Raw genomic sequence first — 27,692 nt, 5'->3', positions numbered from 1 at the left:
CCTGGTCCTACTGGGATCGGGCCTAAACGGGCAGTCGGACATCCCTCAAGGGGTCCCAGATTGTAGAGAGTGCAGGCTGGGCTGAGGGACACCCGCCCCCGTACACAAATTTCATGCACCAGGCCTTTAGTAATAAAAATAAAAAGGGAAAGCCCTAACCGGTTTGGCTCAGTGGATAGGGTGTCGGCCTGCGGACTTAAAGGTCCCAGGTTTGATTCCAATCAAGGGCATGTACCTTGGTTGCAGGCACATCCCCAGTAGGAGGTGTGCAGGAGGCAGCTGATGAATGTTTCTCTCTCATTGATGTTTCTAACTCTCTATCCCTCTCCCTTCCTCTCTGTAAAAAGTCAATAAAGTATATTTTAAAAAAATAAAAATAAAATAAGGGAAAACCGAGTGTTGCTTATAATGGGATAAAAATTGGAAACCACTTTATAGTTTGAAAATAGGGTGTTACATTTGTATAATTAAACAATCAGGAGCTGGGTGTCTGCATAGTGAAATGCAATGTAGCCATTGCAAAGGATGCTGCTCATGAACGTTTAAAGGCATGGGAAGCTGTGTGTGCTGCACTACGTGAAAAAAACCTTGATCCATAAGAATTTGCCACTTTCAACAGAAGGGTACAGAGAGGTTTGGGCTGAAATAAAATATCATAGAACAATCAATGACTACACTATATAGATCTTTCCCTGCAATAAAGAACTTCTTTAAGGCAAATGCCCATGTTTCCTTGGACTTAAATATTAACGAGATAGAACGAAGCCCAGTCTAGGAAATAAATTTTAGTTTATGTGAAATTTTTATGAACTGATTAGTGGTTTGGGTCAAAGAGCAGAACCAGAACAGAGTCACAAAGAGGTCTTAGGAGATAAAGCATTTCTTGTTAATTCACCACTAAAAGGTCATGAACTTGGATGAGGCACTTACCTACCAGGGTCTGCAACACACCTACAAACCTAAGTCATGTCCCTGGTGGGAAGCAGGGCTGGAAGCAGAGAGCAGGCTGCGAGAAGGAAACTTTACATTTTTTATCACAGACAAGCTGGGAGAGTCACTCTTGGGTTCTCTTCCCATAGGGCACCTTCAGCAGGGAAGAGGGAGGAAATGAAAAAGCTGGAACCGTATTCACTTAAATAGAAATACCACGTCCTGTGTGATGGGGTCTTAGGAGAGCCGCAGCCCAGACGTCAACATCGCCACTCGTGCACAACCATAAATGATTCAATATGGTGCGCTGTAAAAGGCTCCCGATTCCATTAACGGGCCAGCGCTCCGATTTCCCACCAGTGTGGAGTTGCCGAAGTGTTCTTGGCTAAACAGAACAGTCTCCATCCACCCATTAAAGACATGTTTCTATACTGACATTTTTCAAAGCAGCCTGTTTCTCTTTTAAAAAGTATAATTTAAACAATTAAAAAATGCAGTATATGCAGGGTGAGAAATTAAGAGTGCTTTTCATCTATAACTTCCAGTTTGTTCATTCCCAGAGGCAAATGCTCATACCATCTTCTTACTATCTTTCACTGACATTTTACATGTAAAATAAACAACCCATAATGTCTCTCTCTCCCTCTCCCTTCCTCTCTCTCTAAAATCAATGAAAACATTGTTCATTGATGCGGTGGTGGGAACACGGAGGAAAATAGGAGATTCTGAGGAGGGGCAGGTCAGGAAGTCTTCCCAGAGGAAAGGCCATTTAAGTAGTCCCTTTTTTAAAAAATTGAGGTGAATTTCACATAACACAAAATTAATTATTTAAAAGGATATGATTCAGTGGCACTTAGTACATTCATATCATTGTGCAACCACCTCCTCTATGTAGTTCCAAAACATTTCATCACCCCCAAAGGTTGGGGGCTCTGAGTCACATTCAATTGGATTTAGAAAAAGATTTATGTGACAGTTTTTGCATAAAGCTCATACACATGATATAAAGATGAACAGAACATGCCCTGGCTCTCCAGGGCCTTGCAGTCTGATGGAAACCCCCCAGCCTCCACATTACTTGCTGAGAACATTCTGAGGAACTACGTGCCAGTGTAATATTTTATTTGATTTGATTTTTATGACTGCATAAAGTTGCTAGAGTCCATTTTGCAGATGAGAAAACTGAACTCAGAGGATGAGTTAATGATTGCCCATGGCCTAAAAGTATCAGATCCAGGGTCAGAATATAGGACTTGGAACTGCTGGTTATAGTTCACGAGGGATGAGGAGACTGGTTAGGCGAAGGGCAGTTGGTGGCTCTCAGGAGCAGTTAGTCCTCACAACGTTGATATAGGCTGCAACTTTAATGAAATCAATTTTCCCACAGGCTAACTGATGTAAAAAAAAAAAAAAAAAAGCATTGACCCATGAATCAGGAGGTCACGGTTTGATTCCTGGTCAGGGCACACGCCTGGGTTGTGGGCTGGATCCCCAGAATGGGGCATGTGGGAGGCAGCCAATGATTCCCTCTCATAATTGATATTTCTATCTCTCTCTCCCTCTCCCTTTCTTTCTTTGAAATCTATTAAAAATATAATATATACGAGTTAAGTTGCTGTAGCATCTATCTACATTATAACAAAGTGACATTGAATGAAACTATGTTATTCGAGGACTGCTGTACTCTGATCTCCTGGGTTTGGTTCCCGTCTGTAAAAGGGCAATACCACCTCACTAAGTGAACAGGACGGTTATATCTCTGTGTGTTGCATGTATGAATGAAGCAAAATGCTGGCTGTACCTTCCAGTTATCATAACACCCTGGCACAGGTGACAGGGAGCTGCCAAACATTCCTGAACAGAGCAACGAGAGGTCGGAAGTTATTTAGGAAGATAAATGACAGCTATGTGCAGAGCGGGGTGAGAGCAGGGCACCCAGCTCAGAGGGTGGTGGTTACATGCAAGTCCAGTGATGAACAACAGGGTCTCAGCCCGAGGCATAAGCAACATCGGACCAGAGAAGGAAATGGAGAGGACCGAGGACTTAGTCCAGCGTGAAAGCCACACAATGCCTTATTCTCAGCATATTGTCCATGACCAGAGAGAGAACTTAAGAGTTAAGTGACACATTCATTTAGAGATAACTTGTCACTCTAAGTGATTATATTTTATCCACACATTTTGGCAATGAGTTACAAGTAGCTACCAACTACTTTTGCCTGCTCCCCCTGACGCTGGAAGCAATTTCGTTAGTAAAGATCAACTGGCTGTTTGAAAGTATCTGAAAGATATATACTAATTACGAGAAAGTGACGTTTCTAAGAGCTTTCTATCTCCAAGGAGGGAATATGATCAGGGTCACAAATGAGAAGGTAATGTTACAAGGGTGAGGAGAAAGAACACTGTGACCTCTGGGATTCCTCTAAGCAGAAAGTTACAGGCTTTCAGCACCCAATCTTCTTAGCTTTTAAGCGCCTACCGAGGAGTAAGTAATAAAGAGCTTTGCGAGCTGAGCAGCTCTGCCAAGGGGGGAAGCTCGGCCGAGTGGAGCAGAAGGCATCAGGCTAAAGTGCCTTCATTCTTCTCTGTTCCAACCCAGCCAGCAGATCTGCATCTTCAGGAGGAAAATGTTTTTCTCCCGGCTTCTGCTTCAGAGAAACAAGAGAAAATGCCCCGATAGCAACTACCTCCAGAGGTTCTCCAGCCCCCTGCCCACCTGTTTTTGCTTCTAAGCAGCTCTGAGGTCAGATGAGGCGGGCAGAGCCGCAGAGCCTTTCCCAAGGAAAGGCCAGGTTCAGTAGGAGTGGCACCTGTCAAAGCCATTCCACCAGGAAGGGACATGCGCCACCGGCCCAGTTTGGGGCACTGACGGATCTGTGCTGAGGTGCTTTGTCCGCCACCTCCAGGGAGACCTCAGTGGTTTCTTTTTTGAAAATTGATCTTGGAGAGAAAGGAAGGGGAGAGAGACACATCAATTTGTTGAATTGTTCCACTTATGTACGCATTCATTGGTTGATTCTTGTATGTGCCCTGACCGGGGATCAAACCCACAACTTTGGCGTATCGGGACGACGCTCTAACCAAATGAGCTACCCGGCCAGTGCTGACCTGTGTTTCTAAATTAGAAGGCACAGAGTTGGGTAGGAAGTTTGCTTTAGAGTAACACCACTAGAAAAATATTTTCTACATCAATGCCTTAGTTCTTGTAAAGAAAAAGTGATTTCACAAATGAGACCTTTTTATTAAGTATTTAGCTAGTAGTTAGCCTTCCTTGAAAATAATCAAGCCACAGGGCTTTTAATAGAGTCTAAATGTGTTGCCTTTAAACAAGCAAAACTGGTGGTTCTTTTATAGTTTCTCTCCTAATCATACGGCATGATTCAAAATATATTTTGTGGAACTATCCCAAGATTTGTTGGTATTAAAGAGCCCTCCAGATTCAAAACCTTGCTTTTCTATTCACTCCGGTTGTGAGCAAATTACTTAATCCTTCTGGGCTTGTTTCCTGTAAAACAAGAAGGCTGCCTCGCTATGTGGTGTTGGATTTTATGCATGCCTACGTGGAGGTGTGCACGGACAGGGCTGGCTGCACAGGGCTAGGTAGCCATAAAAAGAATCCCACTTTAGAGGCCCTGTGAGTGGGCGGAGGGAACAGCTGGGGTGGCTGAGAAAGGAGGCACAGTGTGGTCAGATAAAAAGGATGAAGAGGGGGATGGAAAGTCCCTGCTAATGGGCACAGGGTTTCACTCCGGGGTGATGAAAATGTCCCGAAGTTAGATAGTGGTACGGTGGTTGCACAGCTAACATACTAAAACCTATCAGTACATTTTAAAAGGGTGAGTTTTATGGTGTGTGAATTATATCTCAATTACACCGTTATTAAAAAAAATAACCCAGAAAACATAACATTTGGAGAGGTAATGAGAAAGGGGGGAATTTTCAAACTCTCTGGTGGGGTGGAGAATCAAGTTCTGATCTATAGGTTAAGAAGTCATTATTTAGGGAGGATGGAAACATTTTTCTTGCTAAATTTTAAATTTTACATTCCCAACCTCTGTTCTGAAGTTTTGTTTTGATAAGAGAATTCTCCTTCACTTCTTGGGCTAAATTATTAGTGGAATATTCATATGATGATTTGGAATAATAGGTGATGGATTTTCAGTAACTGTAATGCTTCACCCTGGGTTTCAGGACATTGAGAGAAATACCAAAATCAAAGGTTGCATAATCACTACCCCAAACTGCCTTGATGGTACTATTCCAATACAAACAACCATAGGCACAACCATTTAGATTTCTAGTTTATTATTAAATTACATAACAAAGCTTCTTCTATACAGTCAGAAAATGCACATTTAGATGAGAACAAAAATTAAATACAAATACAATTAAACTGGTTTCCAAGAAGCCATTTTAAAAGCAAAAAAATTAGAAAGTGCATTTGGAATAGATTTTTAAAAATCTGTATTGGCATTTTTCAAGAGTAAACATCTTCCATCATGGTAAAGTGTGATTGGAATCGATTTCCCTCCCTAAGAGCTAATAGGATGGAAATAATTGTAAATACTTTGATACTAAAGTGAGACCTTATGTATAAAGAAAATAAGAAAGACATGGCTCAGCTTATCCAATTAACATCCTTAAGAATCACTTGTTCCTCATTTTCTTTTCCCCTATAGGAAGGACACGCAGATTTATAAAGGAATAACAAGATTAGGTTATAAAGTCCATGATGTAAAGCTCTGCATCTTTTTGGAGACCAGCTAAATAACCCCTAACCCAAAAGGAGAATGGAACGCAACCATTTTAATTTTCTGAGTAGAATCCATTTGTTCTTTAGTTACATTTGCCACAAAATCCAGGGTGACACTAGGCATGGCCACTTAGCCTCATCAGCTTAATGTTGCAAGTTAGAGAACTCAATTTCTAAGAAATCACATCTGATTGATGATCAATCATAAGATATTAGAAACCAAAAGGCTAGTCCAGTTTTTTAAAGTCATTTTCACCAAGTTGAGATTATTAACAGTGAAACAGAAAGTTAATGGTGGGAATGCAAGTCCAAGGGTGCCTCAATTATTTAGAGGCCAAAAGGCTCAATAGGTACATTTCTCTATTCAGATTTATTTAGCATCTAATAGGAAAGAACTAAAGTAAAGATATTTGATTCTAGGTACAAAAAGTCACATGATGTCTCCCCTCTCATCACCCGTCTCGTCTCAGGATTTCACTCCCATGTCTGATCTGAGCCCCGGGCAGTGTGGGAAATGGCGTTCTCTGCGAAGTGAATTTCGGTACAAAGGAGAGAGGATGGAGAAGGAAAGCCCTTTTCTAACAGGAGACAGAGGGTGACCAATGCAGGTTACAGGGAATCCTTCAGCATCTAAAAGCAATCATAATAGAGACCGCCAGGACAGAGACTAAAGCACTTGCACATTTGGGCCTGAACTTTAGTAAGAGATTAAACTTTTTTAGGGAAGAAAACACATTAAAACAGTCTCAGAAATGTATGTTTTGGAATTTTCTGCCTCTATGTTGCCATGGTTTTTCATACTTTTTAGTGAAATGGAAAGTTTTGAGCAGTTACAAAAAAGATCCCAAAAGGAAAGATTATATAAGACAATAGCTGAGGGAGACTATTCCCTCTAAGAGGCAACATTTGGGACTAGAAATAGAAAAGTCCTTCTGCTCTGACTTTCTCTAAGAGTAGCCTACTGTTGGCTCCTGAGCCTACCAACAGGTCTGTAAGAATGGCAAAAACGGAGAAAAACCAAGATGGTTAAAAAAAAAAAGGTGGAATGAAACTGAGAGTTCTTAAACCAGCTACCGTGGCTCCATGTTGAGCCTCTACTTGTCAATGGCACACTTCTTTTTCTTGCTCCAGGTCTCCTAAAGCAGTGGTCGCCAACCTTTCAGACCTCACGGTTGGCAAGCCCTGCTCCACAGGTTTCCTTAAACCAGCGGTCGCCACCCTTTCAGACATCATGGTTGGCGACGGCTGTCCTAAAGGACTCGCAGAGGAAGGATGGGCACTGTCCTCGCTACCTATCTACATTTGGCCCCGGGACACCTCACTATGGGCTACAGCACTGGGAGGTTAGTCAGACCTATCTGACCGCAACATCTACACCACGCTTTCTCAACTTCCTTGGAAGAACTAGTTTCTTTATCTTTATAAAGAAAATACCCAACACAATTCTTTTACTTTGTTTAAGCAGAACCCTAATGGAAAGGCTCATCAGTGGCAGCGAGCTAGATTAGTGCAGGTTCTAGTTTTACTGTCACACAGTCAGCTTCGATGAATGCACCAAATAATCAGACCAGTAAAAAAGACTGGTAGTATAATTAAATAAATAATTTTATTTATGAAACTTCAGATTTTATAAATGCCAACTATATAGCAACCAAAGTCCCATAAATTCTAGCTGAGGTACAACCACCAATCAAGGCCCTTTGAAAAATCAAAGATAATAAAGTGTCAGGGGAGAAAAGTGTTCTCCCAACAGAGAATTTAATAAATGACCTTCCCTGACCCTTGAAGGTTTGCATTGGGAAAACTTAAACTATCTTTTAAGGGCACCCCCAATCAACTACTGATCAATCAACCCATATTCAGAAAAATAAACCCCATAGTTAAAAAAATATCCAATGCCTTTCATACCCAGAATATAACAAAACTCTGACACCAGAATGAAAAACCTTTCAGTGTCTGTATCAGACCATGGATTAGTTTACCCATCAGCCTGTACATCAAGTTCATCTGAATGACACACACCATCGACACTTTGATGTAGCTAGGAACTGCATGCTAATATCCTTTCATTCCCGGCGGCAGTCTGAAGCCAATACTGTAAATAGCATAAGAAGTTCCAATGGTGAAAAGCAGCCTCTTCCTTGGTGAGGATGTAGATGTTGGAAGTCTTCAAATTATTTGGGTAGTTCAGTTAGACAAAGTAATGAACTTAGAGAAACTGAGAAATGGTTAAACTTAAGAATTCTGGTGGGTGGTTTAAGATTTTGTCGCTCTCTGGGGATGGTAAGAGAGGACAGGTGCAGATAGAGATTCTGTCACATGCATCTCCGACAGTGACACCATTCTCTGGATGCTTGGAAAAGCTTAAAAGATTTGGAATGAAGAGATTTTCACAGAACACAGAATTCCTGTTATATCCGGTGGTAGTTCTTAAAACTTTTGCTCATAAACTTGGAACATTTACAAATGGAATTATCTGAATGGTGACCCCTTGATCAATGTCTTTTTACATGTGGCTTGTTCAGTAGATCTCACTGAAAACTGAGCAGTCCCCTCCCTCAGTCATCAGTGTTAATCCTGACATGAGGAATAGTTGGGGGCATTGACAGACATTGGCTATTAGCTTCTTTTGTCCTGGTAGAACTAAGATTTCATTGTCTTCTAGTAGCAAATATTAACCCAAATGGAAGAAATCAAAACAATAATTGACTTCTTAAAAAAAGCTTATCATTCTTGATGCTTTTCCAGCAATACATTTAAGCCCAATGTGCACACGAGTAAAAAAAAAAAGAACACCCCCGCTGACTGGCTCAGTTGGAGCGTTGTCCATGTACCAAAAAAGGTTGCGGGTTTGATTCCTGGTTAGGGCACATATGGGAGGCAACCAATCAATGTTCCTCTCTCTCTCTCCCTCCCCCTTCCTCATTCTCAAAAAAATTAAAATTAAAAAAAAAAAATCAATAAAAACATATCCTTGGGTTAGAATTACAAAAAAGAAAAATGCTTTTTTGCAGTGTTTATCATTTAAGACAACCTCAACTCTGTTGAAGTTGGCCTGTCAGCATCTCAAAGAATCTGTGAAAAATGGAATTTTCCTTGAGTACCAAAAGAGTTGGGGACACAGAGTAGAAATTTATAGTACAGATTTAAAAACGACTTGTGACTTTTCATCATGAGTGTAAAATAAAAGGACAAGAACTATTTTTATTCACAACCCAATCAGGCAGCTAGAAGGAAAGCAGTCTTTGGATAGAGAGAGACCTGGTTTTCCGAAGAGCCCAGCGATAAGACCTGGCTTGCCATCAGCCTCCGACACTATCACTGAAGCGCAGACTCTCTTTCTGACTCGTTTACTTACCCCCTGGGGAGACAAAAGCAACTGAAAACTTTTCCTTTTTTTAAAACTAAAAACAGAAGGAAGTGTGTTAGAAAAACGGTGGCTTCAGCTCAACCTGACCAGGTCACAGAGTCCAGCACTATCAGCCCTGAATGATCCTGCTGGTCAGGCTAATTATCACAGCAGTCACTTTCTCCTTCCCACTTTTCCTTATTCCAGATCAGGGCCTGAAAGTGGTAGTTGTCAAGAGTCCCTGGAGGCGTCCCATCAATGGAAAGCATACAGCAGCAATAGGATGGTACAGACACCAATAACACCACCCAGGATGAGTGAGTCTCGCCGCTTCCTAAGGTTGATTCGCTGGATCAGGCTGTTCACAGCAGGAAAACGATCTTTGGGAAATCTTTATTAAGGTCATATTTGGAAGCCTCTTTAGTGAAAAGTCACAGAAATCACAAAAACAGAAATCAGCAGAGTCCAGAAACAGTAAGTAATGGGAAGAAAATCACACTGAGGGAGTTGCAGCCTTTAGCAAACACACAAACTGGAAATGCTCAGGGCCCAAACAAATTCAAGTCTCCTAGGACACTGCAGCACACAAATAAGAATAAAAAAATTAAGAGAGAGAGGGGGAGAAGAAAATAATAATAATGACAGCTACAATGCATTAGGGGATTACTGCCAGGCTTTAGGTCAAGTTGGTCAACAGAGGAACCCCACTGGGCATGGAGGCAAATGTAGAGACAGCTACCACCCCCCCGCCCCGCCCCATTTCATCCCATCATTCCTTCTCTCTCCCTCCCGCCCCCTACACTCTCTCTCCCTCTCTCTCTCTCCATCCCTTTCTATTCCTTCTCTAAGGTGACTAAGAAGTTTTGCCAGAGGATTTGAAGTGTGCCCTTCCTCTCCCCACAGGGTGATAAGTTCCCCTGCATTTGGGCAATTGGTGGGAACTAACTCTAGGGTCTGCATAATCAGGCACTGTTTATTAAAATTTTATAATTTACTTTGTATCAGTAGGTAGGACATGGTAGGAAAGTGGTTTCAACTGCTCTAGTTGTTCAATTTTCAGAACATATAAAAAAGAAAAGAAATTTTCCATTATAGAGGTTTTATAGCAGTTAAAACTATATTTTCCTTAGTATTTTAAAATATCTTCATCCTCTTGTTTTTATGTTGTAGACCAAATTACATCCTATACTATTTAGGATGCAGGTGCATCTTTTGTTAGTAGAGGTCAAGGTCAGGAAAACCACCAAGGTCGCCTAGGACACTAGAGAAGGGAGAGGGAACAATCCCTACTCCATGTGAATCCTCACCACATTCTCCTGTAACAAAATGACTCCCAGCAGAGACTATATTCGTATACTTAAATATCCTACATATTGTATGATCAGGACAATGTTTTCTTCTAATCTTAAACTTCCCTGTGCATCTAGAATAGAGCTTTATATATTACGGACATTAATGTTTTATGTTGTTTTTTTAGAGAGATGAAGGGAGGGATAGAAGGAGGGGGGCAGAGAGGGAGAGAAAGAGAAAGAAGGGAGGGAGAGAGGGAGGGAAGAGAGAGAGAGAAATATTGATTGGTTTACCTCTCATATGTGCCCCAACTGGGGACAGAACCTGCAACCTAGGTATGTGCACTGACTGGGAATTGAACCTGCGACCTTTCGGTGTATTGGACAATGCTCCAACCAACTGAACCATATCGGCCAGGGCTTAATGCGTTTTTTTAAATTAAATAATGAAAAAAGAACAATATGCAGAAATAATTCTTAAAATGTAGATGGGCAGGAAGCATGAAGTTAACAGGCAAAAACTTCTATAAGGTACAAATCTAATTTAGAGCAAATGCTTAATCAATCTTCCCTTGCTTGGTAAAAACAGGATCAATAATCTCCTTCGAAAAAGTATCAAAATTTTGGAATTAGGAAACCCTGTCTATAGTGGACATCTTTCTGTCCAGTTTACCTTTAAGGAACCTTCCCCTTCTCCCCTTGTATAATAATCGAATAGTTCATGTGATAGGATGGAGCTGACCTTGTCCTCTGCCACCAGGTATACACACAACCTCAGGATTGGCCAGGAAGAACACTCCCTCCCAGGGCCAGTGACAGGTTAGAAATAGGCGGTGACTCAAGCTGGGGGAAACCACGGTCCTCTTGGGACATTTCCACAGCGGTTAGAAAAGACACCCTTTTTCCATGGTGATTTTTGAACTGGTAGGTGACTCTTACAGTCATCTCTATCACCATGAGGGGAGAACCTGCCTGAAAATGAGGGTAACACACAGGAAAATAGAGTAGGTAGGGGGAACAGAGGGAGGAAAGTCAGATTCTTGATAATAAAATCTGAGGCCCTGAATCCAGCCATGCCATAAGCCAAATTCCACCCCTGAATTTCACACATATATGAATAAATTAATTCCCTCCTCTCCCCATTAAGTCAGCCTTAATTTGGTTTCGGTTACTATCTTTCTCTGGAGTCCTGACTCATACCCATTTTATTTGTTTTATTAACACACATCCTTTTGGAATGATTGTAATTTGTGGTAATGATAAAATGAGATAATGTATAGAACAGTATTCTGTAAAATGTATAGCACTATATAAAATATGACTTTGGATTTGTGGTTTTAGAACAAAATTTACAAAAAACTGGAAAATACCAATACACTTCAGAATGTTATTTTCCCTAGGCAACTAAGGTATCAAATTAAAAGTGACTTTGAATTATCCAAAATGAGAAGATACTAAACTTTTGAAAATTATATAGGTCCTTTCCCCCTTAGTAATTGGGGAAGGAAACTTTACTCCCTGACAGGCTTGATTCTTAGAGAGTAAATAAAATGTTCCGAGTAGCAGGCTTAGCAGTTCCCCACGGGGCTTCTCAGAGGTATCAGTAACACTAAGTTAACGTTGGAAACTGAAGAATTAAAAAGGTAGAGGTCACTACAAACAAGAAGTGAATCTACCCCAGAGTTCAGCCTGTACTAACAGTTACAGTGAAAATGTTCTATAAGTAGTTACAACTCATCCATGCATGTCTGTCTCCTCCTTTCCCCTTCTAAGCATCTGCCACTGACTTATTCTCCAAACTGAAAAAAGAAAAAGCTTATAATTTATGTTTAGGTAAGAGTAGTGCATACTGTGGAGTTCTAAAATGGATATGAGAACTTCTGAAAACTAAAATTTTGTGAACAATTAAAAATTCACATTTATAACTTTTTCTCAATCTAATAATCATAAACCTCTGGTGTGTCATATTTTAGAAACAGCGCACTTTCTGTGCAATATGAAAAAGTGCACTAAACAATATGCATTTTCACGAAATGGGAGTGCAAGGGACATTCATATGATGTCATTAGTGATGGCCTCTGCTGCTACTGATGATGGCAACTTGCTGGGGGTGTGAGAGGAAAGCACATACACACTTCCCCCCTATAAGACCCACAGATTTCAAAGTTTCAAAAAGGATACTGGCCAAAGTGTTCATTTTGCTCTGAATTGACTTCAACATTCCTCTCTGTGAAGTCATATTTTCTTTTGTTGCCATAGCAATGCTGCAAGGGAGAAAGAAAAAAGAAGCGATTTAAATTGGCATTTAAGATTATCCTATTTGGATCTATCATACCCTTAAAAGTGAACAAAAAACTAAGGCGAACAATATCATCTTGAAAAACACTGGGCAGGGCCCAGCCAGTGCGGCTCAGTGGTTGAGTGTTGACTCATGAACCAAGAGGTCATGGTTCGATTCCCGGCCAGGGCACATGCCCGGGTTGTGGCTCGATCCCCAGTGTGAGGCGTGCAGGAGGCAGCCGATCAATGATTCTCTCTCACCATTGATGTTTCTCTCTCTCCATCTCTGAAATCAATAAAAATATATTAAAAGAAAAAAAAAAGGAAAGAAAAGCACTGGGCTGGAAAACAAGAGATCACTTCCCAAGTCACCTTCCTATTGACCATTTTTAAATGACCACTACATCCCCACTGCTGTCTCTGGGATCTTTTTGGGCAAGGAAGTAAGCCATTTCCTGTGTTTTTTCCCCCAAAGTAACAAATAACATAAGATAGTAACAGACAGATCACATACTACAAGAGCGTCTTAAAATGGCTATAAAAAGGACCAGTTACTACAATGTCCTTAATCAGGAAAACCTGTTGAGGGGGAAGTAGGCAATTACAACCATAAAAATAGAACCAAAAGTGTAACATATCACAAAACATTCATACCAGACCTCAATTTATGAAAAGATTATGTTTTAAAAGTCTACTTGAGAACCAATCCAAGCAGATTTCATGACACACATGCAACATTATGCTGGATCTCTGAGCCAGGTGATAAAGGTCATTAGACAACTGAGAGAAGGAAAAAAGTCACTGTATAGCACAGTCTCTTCCATGTGACTACTTTGACGTCATTTAAAAAAGAATCTTAGTTAATTTCTTTTTGCTATCACTGCCCCAAGATCATTAACTTTCAACAGTCTTATCTCCCTGCACATTAAAGTCCTATAGAGCAGGTCAGTATCCATTTTCATATGCAACACACAGGGGAGTGTTTTAGATACTGACATTATAAAAAGCAATAGGAAATAATATAATGCATTTGAGTAATTCTGAAAATATGTGAAACATTAATGACAACAACAACAAGAACAAGCCTGCTGTTTCTGAAGAAATTCTGGGAAGATGGTGATCAGACCTCATCCCTGACCTCATCTCTGGCCCAATTACCACCCTGGGGGAATAAAAGAACAAAGGCAGACGTGGAAGGCCCGTCTGAGGTCCAAAGTTCTCTTGAGCTCTCCAAGGGAAGAAAGCCAGGGGGGCTACCCTCTCTCGAGTGAAGGAAGAACCAGGGAACTGATGGCAGGGAAGACTAGATTTTTCCTTCAGCCTGGGCAAAGAACTAGGTTACATTGCATTCGGAGGAGCCCAGACAGTGGAAGAACTAGGGCTGCAGTAATGGATTGAACTGCCCCAGTCCCTGCAGCTGGAAAAAGACTATCATGTACAACCAGAGACCTATAAGCAGAGAGCTCACAGTCTTCCAGCTAATGAGATACCAGCTGCTAGGAGGAAACACTGTTGGGCCATCTACTACCACCTGGTATGTCACTGCTTTAGGGTCTCTAATGGCCTGATGTATTAGGGAGCTGACTGAACACATTTTTGGATAGGCAAGACCTAGTATTCTACTGAAGGAAAATGCTAGAGAGAGTACTCTAAGCAAATGACAAATGAATCAAAGCTGAAATTTTAAGATTTGAAAAGGCAAAGAAGAAATAAAAGTGTGTAAGAAGATATATAAACAGATATCTGTTGAAGCATTTTTTGGAATAGTGAAAGAGAAAAGAAAATTGTAAACACCACCAGAATGGTTTAGTAGATTATGGTATAACCATATCCTATCTAATAAAAGAGTAATATGCAAATTAACCACCATTCTGCTACACCCACCAGCCATGCCCACCAGCCAATCAGGAGCAAGCATGAAAATTAACCCAACCAAGATGGCTGCAGCCACGGAGAGAGCAGGAGGGAGGCTTGGGTTTCCCTGGCAATAGAGGAAGCCAAGCTTTCCGCACACCCTGGCCAGCCCACTCCACGCTACAAAGTTTCAATTAGAGAAGGTAAATAAATCCCAACAAAAATGGCGGCAGCCACGGAGCTGAAGAGAGCAGGAGGCTAGGGTTGCTCCAGGCGATGGAGGAAGCCAAGCTTCTGAAGCCCTGGCCTGCCTTGGCCTCCGCTACAAAGTTGCAATTATAGAAGATAAATAAATCCCAACAGAAATGGCTGCCACCACGGAGCGAGCAGAAGGTTTGGCTCTGCTCCAGGCTACAAAGTTTCAATTGTAGAAGATAAATAAATCCCAGATAACCAGGGCCTCCGCTTGGGTCACTGGGGGGTGTGGCCAGCCTGCAAACCACCACAAGCCCCTCGCCCAGGCCACCCCACACCCCAAGGGAACCCCCACCCTGATCCGGGACACCCTTCAGGGCAAACCAGCTGGCCCCCACCCATGCACCAGGCCTCTATCCTATCTAATAAAAGAGTAATATGCAGATTGAACATCACTCCAACACACAAGATGGCTGCCCCCATGTGGTCAAAGATCCTGTCCCATGTGGACAAAAGATGGCCACCACAAGATGGCCAGCAGGGGAGGGCAGTTGGGGGGGACCAGGCCTGCAAGGGAGGGCAGTTAGGGGTGACGAGGCCTGCAGGGGAGGGCAGTTAGGGGTAAACAGGCTGGCAGGGGAGCAGTTAGGCATCAATCAGGCTGTCAGGGGAGTGGTTAGGGGGTGATCAGGCTGGCAGGCAGAAGCGGTTAGGGGCAATCAGGAAGGCAGGCAGGCGAGCAGTTGGGAGCCAGCAGTCCTGGATTGTGAGAGGGATGTCCGACTGCCTGTTTAGGCCCAATCCCAATAGGATCGGGCAGTTGGTCAGACATTGCTGATGGGGTCCCAGATTGGAGAGGGTGCAGGCTGGGCTGAGGGACACCCTCCCTCTGCCCCCCCCCCCCAATGCACGAATTTCGTGCACCGGGCCTTTAGTTAAGAAATAATATTTGGTTATTAAAAAGAATGAGTTTAGCCGAAACCGGTTTGGCTCAGTGGATAGAGCGTCGGCCTGCGGACTGAAGGGTCCTTGGTTCGATTCCGGTCAAGGGCATGTACCTTGGTTGCGGGCACATCCCCAGTGGCTGGTGTGCAGGAGGCAGCTGATCGATGTTTCTCTCTCATCGATGTTTCTAGCTCTCTATCCCTCTCCCTTCCTCTCTGTAAAATATCAATAAAATATATTTAAAAAAAAAAAAGAATGAGTTTATATTATTTCTATTAACCTGGAGGGATGTTTATGATATACTAAATGATTAAAGCAAACTACAGAATGTGTACAGTATGAGTCTTTTTTTAAAAAAAAGAAACAAAACATTTTTGTGTATATTTGTATGAAAGTAAGGAAGGTATTGGACACATAACCATCAGTTAATAATACAAGTTACTTTAGGGGAAGGAATGGAGGGGCACTACTAGGAGATAAACCTTGTACATTTATAGAATTGTTTAAATGTTATAATTAGAACACTGTACTTTCATAATATGTCAATATCGAATAAAGAAAATTAGAAGAATCCCACCAGAGTGATCAAGAAATGTTAGTAACATTACCAGCACCAAATCTACTGTTATTCACCTCAGTACCACTAGGAGCTTTTCTCCAGAAAAGATCAAGAATTGAGGGGATCAGGTACATCAGAAGACAGAAGTATAGAATAGGGCTAAAAAATGGAAATTTGTACAAAGAGCTGTCAGAAACCTAAATTACCTTCCCAAACTATGCACTCAGATAACTGCCCCCAGTGCAGTAGAAGACCTAATCTAGGAGAAGAGACCTAGAGACACGAACATTTTGAAGTCTCCTGTGAAACAGCCAGCTCCCTTCCTGATTACCCACTGTGAGGCCTACCACTCAACAAGTCCCCCCACCATGCACACAGAATGAGCTTCCAATCACTGGATTGGAGCCTCACTCTTAAAAGAGCCAAGAATCACCAGACATTGGAGGAGAGCTTCTAACATAAAAGGCAGAGATCTAAATAAACCAACCAGCAAACAGAAAAGTGAGTCTGAGGAAATAAGAGAGACAATAAAGGAAGCTCAGGAAACTTAAAACCAAATATTTAATGTCTTCAGAGAGATAAAAGAATATTACACATCCATGAAACATGTAAACATATAAATATATGTGTATGTGTATATCCATCCCTTAGGAAAGCTCATGTAAATTAAAAAAAAAAAAAAGGAAATACAGATGCATACTAAGCTCACCATGGTGAGTTTAAAAACAAATACAAACACAGGGGAAAAGGAATGGTCCCAAAAGCTTTCAGAGAAAACAGCTTATCATATACAAAGGATCAGAAATTTTAATTGGTATTGGACTTAAAAAGCAATATTGGAAACAATGCCTTAAAAATTTCAAAATGATCTCCAACCTAGAATTCTATACCTTAGCTAAACTATGAACCAGAATATGGGTAGAATAAAGACTTTTTTTAGATGTGGGTATGGGAAGTCCAAAAAACTTACCTCCTGCTCTTTCTCAAGAAGCTACTAAAGAACATGGTCCAGCATAGTGAGGGAATAAACTAAGAAGGTAGAATACACTAAATCCAAGAAATAGGTGATCTGATAAAGATTAGTTTAGGATAATGATAAAAAGGACATCCCAGTATCAAAATGGTATAAACAGACTCAGAGAATAATCAGTCAAGATGAGAAGAGAAAGGCCCTGGCCAGGTGGCTCAGTTGGTTGAAGCATCATCCCATACACCAAAAGGTTGTAGGTTTGATCCCCAGACAGGGTGTGTATGGGAGCAACCGATCTCTCTCAAAATCAGTAAAAACATATCCTCAGGTGAGGGGGAGAAACCAAGATGGCGGCATAGGTAAACACCTGAACTTGCTGCCTCGCACAACCACTTCAAAACTACAACTAAAAGACAAAACGGACATCATCCAGAACCACAGGGAGGCTGGCTGAGTGGAAATTCTACAACTAGAAGGAAAGAGAAAAGTACACTGAGACTCAGAGGAGGTGCGGAAGTAAAGGCAGAGGTTCAGAGGTGCGCGCGCAGAAAGGGCTGGCAACTGAGGACGTGGCTGTCTTTTTCAATCGGGAGGGAAACAGAAGCTCCCGACTGCTCTGAACTCCAATTGGAGCTCTGTATATTATTTTTTATTTCAGTCAGTGTATCCTTAATCCGGGGGGAAACTGGACTGTCTGGCATTGGGCAGATCTCGAGGGCGGCTTTCTCTCAGAGGTGCTTGCAGTGACTACCAAGGGACACTGAGACCCAGGGGCCTCTTAGGACAGGGCTGACGGGAAGCCATTGCTCTTTGCTCCACCCTGAGACCCCGCCCCACCCAAATTACCTAACAAACTGCAGCTGGGTCAGAGAGACCCAGAACATCCAAAAGAAGGCCCAAGGCCCCACAGCAGCTTGCAATGCTTCACAGCTGGCCCTCATCTGTGCACCTCCAAACCCCAAAAAAAGAAGAGGAATCTACAGATCTCTCCGTAGCTCCTGCTGGGTGGCCTCAGGCAGAGGCTAAATTAGAACCTCCTTGGAGATCCAAGAGCCAGTGTACCCAGTAGTCAGAGTGGGACCACCCAGATTACAACTCCTCAGATCCATAAGAGACACACTCAGGGGGCTGACTCAGTGAACACCAAAGCCCCACTGAAGCAAGTCTTGCCTCGTAAGGGTGTCTCCAGCACAGAAGTTCTCCAATCACAGACACAGCTGATCCTCACAGCCAATTAGCCTGGAGGTCAATTCCTCACAGTGATACCACTAACAATCAAGGCTTAACTATAACAAGACTGTGCACACAGACCACAAAGGGGTGCACCAAGAGTGTCTACCTCAGGTAACTGGGCCACTGGGCCCTATAGGACACCTAGCACACAAAGCCACTCTATCAACACAGGGAAGCAACCAAAATGCGGAGACAAAGAAACAGGTCACAAATGACAGAAATGGAGGAAAGCAAATGACTGGATATAGAGTTCAAAACCACGGTTATAAGGTTTTTCAAGAATTTTCTAGAAACCGCCAATAAATTTAGTGAGACCCTTGAGGATATGAAAAAGGACCAACTAGAAATTAAACATACACTGACTGAAATAAAAAAATAATATACAGAGATCCAACAGCAGACTAGAGGATCGTAAGAATCAAGTCAAAGATTTGAAATACAAAGAAGCAAAAAACACCCAACCGGAAAAGCAAAAGGCAAAAAGAATCCAAAAATATGAAGATAGTGTAAGGAGCCTCTGGGACAACTTCAAGCATACCAACATCCGAATTATGGGGGTGCCAGAAGAAGAGAAAGAGCAAGATATTAAAAACCTATTTGAAGAAATAATGACAGAAAACTTCCCCCACCTGGTGAAAGAAATAGACTTACAAGTCCAGGAAGTGCAGAGAACCCCAAACCAAAGGAATCCAAAGCGGACCACACCAAGACACATCATAATTAAAATGCCAAGAGCAAAAGACAAAGAGAGAATATTAAAAGCAGCAAGAGAAAAACAGTTAGTTACCTACAAGGGAGCGCCCATACGATTGTCAGCTGATTTCTCAACAGAAACTATGCAGGCCAGGTGGGAGTGGCGAGAAAAGTTCAAAGTGATGAAGAGCAAGAGCCTACAACCAAGATTACTCTACCCAGCAAAGCTATCATTCAGAAATGAAGGTCAGATAAAGAGCTTCACAGATAAGAAAAAGCTAAAGGAATTCATCACCACCAAACCAGTATTATATGAAATGCTGAAAGGTATTCTTTAAGAAGAGGAAGAAGAAAAAAGTAAAGATAAAAATTATGAACAACAAATACATGTCTATCAACAAGTGAATCTAAAAATCAGGTGAATAAAAAATCTGATGAACAGAATAAACTGGTGAATATAATAGAATCAGGGGCATAGAAAGAGAGTGGACTGACAATCCTTGCGGGGGAAAGGGTGTAGGGGGTGCGGGAAGAGACTGGACAAAAATCATACACCTATGGATGAGGACAGTGGCGGGGGTAAGGGCAGAGGGTGGGGTGGGAACTGGGTGGAGGGGAGCTATGGGGGGAAAAAAGAGGAACAACTGTAATAATCTGAACAATGAAGATTTATTAAAAACACACAAAAAAAAGAATTAGAGCAGATGGAAGCAGGCAATTATAACATTGAATTTTAGATCCAAAAAAATAAAAAAGAGCACAGAAAGAGTCAAACGAACAATGTCATTTCTGTCATTATTTCTTATTCATAATTTTTCAGTTTAAAAGTGCTCTATGACAGCATATGGTACATTTAAATGTGGTTGTTTTAAAATAAATTTACCATACAAAGTATTTAAAAATTGATATTATGATCTTGTATAAAGTAACAGAATTCAAAACTGGGCTGAGTAATCTGACACCAATCTTTGAATCATATATGTCTCTGTTTTTTAAACTGGGACTATCATCAACTCCTGTGCACTTCGACTCAGAAGTAGAGAAGATTAAAAAATAATTTCTGCAAAGTACTTTGTATTCCTTGGAGAATGGATATTATCAACATACATTATGTTATTGTCTTGTTGAATATGCATGATTTCCAGTACCACACAAAGTATATCTAGACATACTTTCCCATCTCGTATCATCATTTGGAGTCAAGCTGAGTGGAATCTAGGCTGTTGTTAATTCAAGGGTCAAATAATAAGAGGCAAAACATAAGCTCCAAATAATATATAATGCTTTTAAAATGATAAATCATTGATGTGCTTACTGGAACTTCAACTTTCTTACCTGTTTTATGAACTACTCAGACACCAGAGAATAAAGAGTAAGGCTAAAAAAAACAGTATAAATTAATCAGAAAAATCAACCTAGGTAAAAGAGCCTGGGCATCACATGTCTCTTACAAGGGAAAGATACAACAAAAAAATACATTATAATCTAATTAAATTCACATCTTTAAGAGGATGAATTAACTTTAACTCTAGTTACAAGGTTAACCAGATCTGTTCATTTGTGTGCAAACAAAAAATCACAATAAAATAAAACAAAGAAGTATCCCTACCTTATTGTCTCTTCTATCAGACGATCTGAGCTGCAATAAAAAATTCAAATTCTAGAATTATTAAAAGCACATTTAAAACTTCTATTTAATTTTTCTACATTTTCTAGGTATGTTAACTTTCCAACCACTTACTAAACAAAATACCCAGACTTTTGGAAGCATATGAAGAATATTCTGGACTCTAAAATAAATTTATCCATATATATATATTTTTCATCTTACTTTTATTTGTTGGCTTAAATCTATTTCTCCCACAGAGAAACTTGAAATCAGAACAGTTTTAATGTGAGCACAAATAAATGAAACGTCTTTAATTTAGATAGATCAAAGTTGTCACTACTGTCTATTCTAAGCTTAAGAATTACAACCAACTTGTTGAGACAGGATAGGTAAATACAGTTCTGATGCCTATAAGTAGTAATTATTTACACTTTAAAATTCCTTCCTTTCTTGGGAAACTAAACCAAATCTCAACTTATCATACTTTAGAATCTGAATAAAGAAACAAAGTGCTCCTTCAATCTGTAAATGTTCGCCTTTATGAATCACACACTGCAAAGAAAGAAACTTCCTCAAAAAGCCATTTTAGGGAGGAATTTATAGGTAGCTAAATTTGGTAAAGGGGCAGCTTTACAACAGAAAGTAGGAAAATAACTCCCAGATATCTGTATCCATTTGGCATAATGCATGATACACAGAAGGCAAGCAAATAAATACTTGCACATATTTTTCCAAATACTTCTTTCCAAAAGAATTTCTAAACAAAATAGAACAAAAACAAACCCAGAGATATGTACAACAGATTGGTGGTTACCAGAGGAGAAGGGGTGGGGTGAGGTGAAATGGCTGAAGGGGATCAAATATATGGAGATGGATGAAAACCAGATTTTGGTGGTGAGCAAGCTATAGTATATACAGATATTAAATTATAATGTAACCCAGTCCTAGCCAGTCTGGCTCAATGGATTGAGTGTTGGCCTGTGGACTGAAGGGTACTGGGTTCGATTCCAGTCAAGGGCACATGCCCAGGTTGCAGGCTCAATCCCCAGTAGAGGGCGTGCAGGAGACAGCCAATCAATGATTCTTTCTCATCATTGATGTTTCTCTCTCTCCCTTTCCCTTCCTCTCTGAAATCAATAAAAATATATTTTTTAAAAATAATGTAACCCTGAAAGTTATATAACTGTCACCTAAAAAATAAATAAATTCTATATTCATTCTATAAACCAATAGGTTGAAATTAAATTATAAAATTCTGGATCAGGAAATCTAATTTACTGCATGAGTCAGGGAACAAAGATGAACTTCAAAAAAATGTCATAAGTATCTTATATAAATCCTATGATTAAGAATTTTAAAAATTACAAAGATGGTGGAAGGATTAAAGCCAGACTGTGGCTTTTGAATGCTGGGTCTATCATTTACTAGCTATCTGATATCAGGCAAGTTACTATGTGCCTCAGTTTTCTCACCTGTAAAATGGGAATGATAATAAGATCTACCTGTTAAGAGGATTAAAGAAAAAAAAATATATATATATACACACATACATATAGTGATTAGAACAGTATCTGGTACATAGTAAGCACTAAGTACTTTTTGCTATTATTACAGTAGTTTCTCAATAACTAGACTAATTTTAAATCTAAGCATACGGTTGATATAAATTTTCACATAAACCCACTGTTCTGGTGGAATCTATTAATTATAAAGTATGCATTTATTTTATTAAGAAATGCATCTAGACGTGACCCTGAAGGGTACTGTGTCAGACATGGGTTACAAAGATAAGACACTAACCTGCAGAGGTCTTACAATGGAGATGGACAACACATATGCCTTTCCCTTCCCTCTCATCTAGTAACCTCCAGATCACTGGAGGGTCTCTTCATTCCAAATTTTATCATCATTCTAGACTATTTAAATAGCCACAGAGAACAGACTCTCCATATCCTAAACTCATAGTTCCTTGATCTCTTTTATGCCAATGAAGGAACACGATTGCTCCTATAATTTCTTTCCTCAGATTTAGTAACTTCTCTCCTTTCCCACAATTATTCAATTTTTATCTTAATAACCAGGTAAAGGGCTCCTCAAAAGGTTCCGAGACAAATAAAATTAGCTTGGTAATCATGACTTCTAAATTTGAAAACAGAATCAGCAATATATAAAAAGAATTTGGTACCATGACTAGGTTTTATCCCAAGGATAAAAGGCCAGTTCAATATTTAAGATCAATCAATGTAATCTACCTATTAACAGGCTAAAAAGCATCAACAAAATCTAACACCCATTCATGAAAAAAAATTCTCAAAAAATGGGAAGGGGCCAAAACCGGTTTGGCTCAGTGGATAGAGCGTCGGCCTGCGGACTGAAGGGTCCCAGCACGTAACTTGGTTGCGGGCACATCCCCAGTAGGAGGTGTGCAGGAGGCAGTTAATCGATGTTTCTCTCTCATCGATGTTTCTAACTCTCTATCCCTCTTCCTTCCTCTCTGTAAAAAATCAATAAAAATATATTAAAAAAAAAAATGGGAAGGGGTACATCCTCAGCTTGAGAGAGAGCATCCACAAAAACATACAGCTAGCATTATAATTAACAGTGAAAGACTGAACATTTTCCCCCTAAGGAAGGGCAAGGAAGCCCATTCTCACCACTTTTATTCCACACTATACTGGAAGTTCTAGCCAATGCAATAAAGCAAGAAAAGGAAATAAAAGGCATACAGATTGGAAAGGAAGAAATAAAACAGATGACTAGACTGCCTATATAGAAAATCCAGGAGGGGGTATCAATTGGGGGAAAATGAGACTTACGTAAAACTTTGGACAATAAAAACAAACAAACAAAAACAAACAAACAAAAAAACCCAGATCTAAATAGACAAACTGTGCTCAAATCTTGGTGTTATACACAAAACCTCGAAGGGAGGTAAGAACAATTATGTTTCATATTTTTAAAATATGAGTTTGTTCAAAGCGTCATCTTTGGGATTTTAATAATACAGAATTACCCATTAAAAAAAATAAAAGAAAATCCCAAATCTAGATAAAATCTCCTACAACTAAAGAGTGAGTTCAGCAAGGTCACAGGATACAAACAAACATGTAAATTTCTATATACAGATAGTCTTTGACTTATGATGATTTGACTTATGACTTTTCATCTTTTTTTTTTTTAATCCTCACCCGAGGATATTTTCCCATTGATTTTTAGGGAGAGTGGAAGAGAGAGGGAAAGACAGAGAGAAATACTGATGTGAGAGAAACGCATCAATTGGTTGCCTCCTGCACGAGCCCCAACAAGGGCCTGGGCCAGGGAGGAGCCTGCAACAGAGGTATGTGCTCTTGACCGGAATCAAACCCGGGACCCTTTGGTCCACAGGCCCACACTGTTTCTACTGAGCCAAACCCGGTTAGAGAGATTTTTCATCTTTACAATGGTGAGAAAGTGATATGCATTCAAAAGAAACCAGCTAGGCTAAACTATGATGTTCAGTAGGTTAGATGTATTAAATGCATTTTCAACTTAGGATGGGTTTATTGGGACATAATCCCATTGTAAGTCATGAAGCACCTGTACTAGCAATAAACATGTAGACACTAAACTTAAAATACAATACCATTTAATTGTTCAAAAAAGAAATACTTCGGTGTAAATCTAACAAAAGCCATAGAGAACTTGTATGCTGAAAACAACAAAATGCTAATGAAATCAAAGAATACCTAAGTAAATGAAGAGACATACTATGTTCACAGATTGGAAGATTCAACATAGTAAAGATGTCAATTTTCCCCAAATGGATATACAGACTTAAGACAATTAGTTAGAAAATAAACTCATTATATTTTGCTTTCAAAGACAATGTTCCTGAAAAAGTGATGTTGAAATGGCCACTAAGGAATAACTTACTGTGCTACATAGAAAGAAAATTCTTTGATGTCGTTAGTGGTTCACAGATATAACCTTTGCTTTATGTAATGAGTGTGGTTTTTTTTTGTTTTTTTTAAAATATATTTTATTGATTTTTTACAGAGAGGAAGGAAGAGTGATAGATAGTCAGAAATATCGATGAGAGAGAAACATCGATCAGCTGCCTCCTGCACACCTCCCACTGGGGATGTGCCTGCAACCAAGTTACATGCCCTTGACCGGAATCGAACCTGGGACCTTTCAGTCCGCAGGCTGACGCTCTTCCACTGAGCCAAATCGGTTTTGGCATGAGTGTGTTTCTTAAAAGGTATGCTTTCTAAAATGACCATTTTAGATCATATTTTAAATGTAATAAGACTATTTTACTTACATGAATCAAATTAAAAATCTTATAAAGCCAATATACATTCCTCCATTTATTTTTCTTTTTTGTATAAAAGTAGATTTTCATTAATGTTATCTTTTTTAAAATCCATTATTTATTTTTATTTTATTGATTTGAGAGAGAGAGAGAGAGAGGAAAGGGGAGAGAGAGAGAGAGAATGAGAAACATCAATCAGTTGCCTCCACATGCACCCCGACCGGAGATCAAACCAGCAACAAGGGTATCTGCCCTGACTTAGAATTGAACCCGCCACCTCTTAATGTATGGGATGATGCTCCAACCAACTTAGTTTATATAAGTAGCATAGACAGAGGAAGGCCAGTGATATTGATGTATTAAACATTCTTCTCAGATTGCCCAAAGTCTCCACGTTCTTTTGTACTTATTTGGCTAAGAGCCCAACTAAGTAAACACCATTCATTAAAAGCATCCTGGATATTGTGGATACAATTCAACAGCAGAGGAGCTGCATAAAAATGGCATAATCAAGTAAAATTGAATTTAAAATTGCTTTCCTTTGGGGCATAAAATATATAATCAAGTGAAATTACCCTTCTTAAACAAGTATTCCATAACAGCCCAGAGGCATTCCATAAAGTCATCTAGAATCTGCAATTAAGCAACAAATTTGTTTCTTTCCAGACCAATTTAAACTAGCTAAAAACCATGAACTAAATTTCATCATCAATTATGATACTGAGCCACATTTAAACAATTCTTTAAAAAAAAATCCATTTTCCTAATATACACTGCAAATAGCACACATTTCAAGAACAAAAATGGGATTTCAAACCTTTATTTTAAAGTAATTTAAACCAACAAAATGTTAGAACTTGGCAAAATCACTTAGATAGTACCCAATTGGAATCTTCTTTTAAAACTTAAGAGTAGGTGGATAAATAAATAACAAGTAAATGTGTAAGCAAGTAAATGAGAAAACAAACAAGCACGTACATAATAAAAATTTTAAATTGGTCCCTTTGTAAACTGCAATTGATGAGGTTATCATCAACCAATCAGATCATTTACAACAAGCATTATGGTGATACAGTCTTTCACTTACAGTTAACCAGAGAGACCCATAAGGTCTGTTAACTGAATACAATTAAACTGCAGTAGAATACAAAAATTTGTTTTAGTGCTAACACATTTTTATTTTACAGATATTTGGAAAATACAGAAAAACAAAGATGAAAGTAGAAATCTAGCACCATTTGCTAAAAAGACTATCTTTTCCCAATCAATTGTCTTTGCTTCTCTGTCAAAGATTAGCTGACTTTGTGTGGGTCCATTTCTGGGCTCTCTATTCTGTCTGTTCATTCATCTATTTGTGTCTTTTTTTCAACAATGCCTCACTGTCTTGATTACATACAATGTATATTCAAAGGAAATCAAGTCTAAATAGGGAAGAAGTTTTTGTTTCTCCCCCCACCCTCCCTGCAAAGTTTTTTAACCAAACATTTTGGTGCAAATACATTTTTTTAATGTCAACAAATTTGTTCCACTATAGCAGAAGCAGAAAGCTTACGAAAGAATATGGAGAATCACAGTTGCCCTTTGTTGTTCTTTAGATAAATGATAAAGAAATGATTAAAATCCTTAAAAACTACCTGAATTATAAAGAATCTATGAAACATTAAGTAAAAATTCTCTAATTTGTTTCTGAAACTTCTAAAAAAATAACTTGTATATCAATAGAAGCTAATCTGCTTACAGAAATAAAAATGGAACTATATTTTTCATTGTATGTATGTTTCTTTCACATACTTGTAACTCAGAAAACAATTTTTTAATTAATCATTGACATTCAATAATATTATCAATCATGACATTCATGAAACTATAAAGAATAACATGACTAATTACTCTTATATCCTAGAACCTGAGTTTCAGTCCAGGTTCAAGCACTTGGCTGCATGAACTTGCCTCACAGAGTTGTCCTAAGGCTCAAAAGAGATAATGTAAACAAAAGTATCTTGTAAACTGTATAAGCCTACAGATATATGGTTGACATAGATTAAAGCACTTTTATGTCTCATAGTGTCTCTCTTGCTCTGCAATCCTCTTTCCCGGTTCTCAAAATAAATTGCTTATATTTCAAAGTCCAGCTCAAAAGTCACATCCTTTGTCAAGCCTTCCCCATCCCATCTGCACATCTAGGCAGAACTAATTCCTCTTTATAATATTATGTTTTCATGGCTCTTTGCTCTTCATCAACTCATTCAAGAACATAACAAGCATTTAAGATATGTCAGACATTGTAATATGTGCTGGAGCAAAATTTAAGTTTTTACATTATCTCATTTAATGCTTTTTATGTAATATTTCACAGGATATCATAATTATGTTTATTATTTCTCTAACCAGAAGAATTCCCATGGGGTAGAGACTGAGTCTGATTCATCTTTGATTCCCTAGAGTCTAGTACAATACCTAGCACACAGGAGACACTCAAATACTTAATAAATGAATCAATATATGAGACACTTGTTGGAATAATAAAATAGCAATCAGAGTTAACACTGAAATAATCCTTATAAATTTCCATAGGATATATACAGTAGTGCCCACTTACTCATGGTTTCACCTTTTGCAGTTTTAGTTACCCATGGTCTGAAAATATTACATGGAAAATTCCAGAAATACACAATTTATAAGTTGCATGCTGAGTAGCATGATGAAATCTTGCATCGTTCCACTCTGTCCCACCTGGGA

General features: G+C 39.5%; 1 protein-coding gene across 4 annotated transcripts in view; it reads right to left on the bottom strand.

The window, feature by feature from the left end:
- Window positions 1–7,270: 7,270 nt before the first annotated feature.
- The window catches only part of GOSR1 (golgi SNAP receptor complex member 1), a 43,583-nt gene continuing 23,161 nt past the window's right edge, over window positions 7,271–27,692 (bottom strand). For all 4 annotated transcript variants that reach the window (XM_080677910.1, XM_080677911.1, XM_080677913.1 and 1 more), the window contains exons 8-10: window positions 20,660–20,689; window positions 12,503–12,585; window positions 7,271–9,412 (exon numbers count right to left, since the gene is read on the bottom strand). In XM_080677910.1, coding sequence (XP_080534036.1) covers window positions 9,288–9,412; window positions 12,503–12,585; window positions 20,660–20,689 — 238 coding nt within the window. In that variant the 3' untranslated portion in view covers window positions 7,271–9,287. The remainder of the gene's footprint in view (window positions 9,413–12,502; window positions 12,586–20,659; window positions 20,690–27,692) is intronic.

Source organism: Plecotus auritus, assembly GCF_963455305.1.
Source record: "Plecotus auritus genome assembly, chromosome: 7".
Taxonomy (NCBI): Eukaryota; Metazoa; Chordata; class Mammalia; order Chiroptera; family Vespertilionidae; genus Plecotus; species Plecotus auritus.
This window is presented reverse-complemented; position numbering and strand designations above follow the sequence as displayed.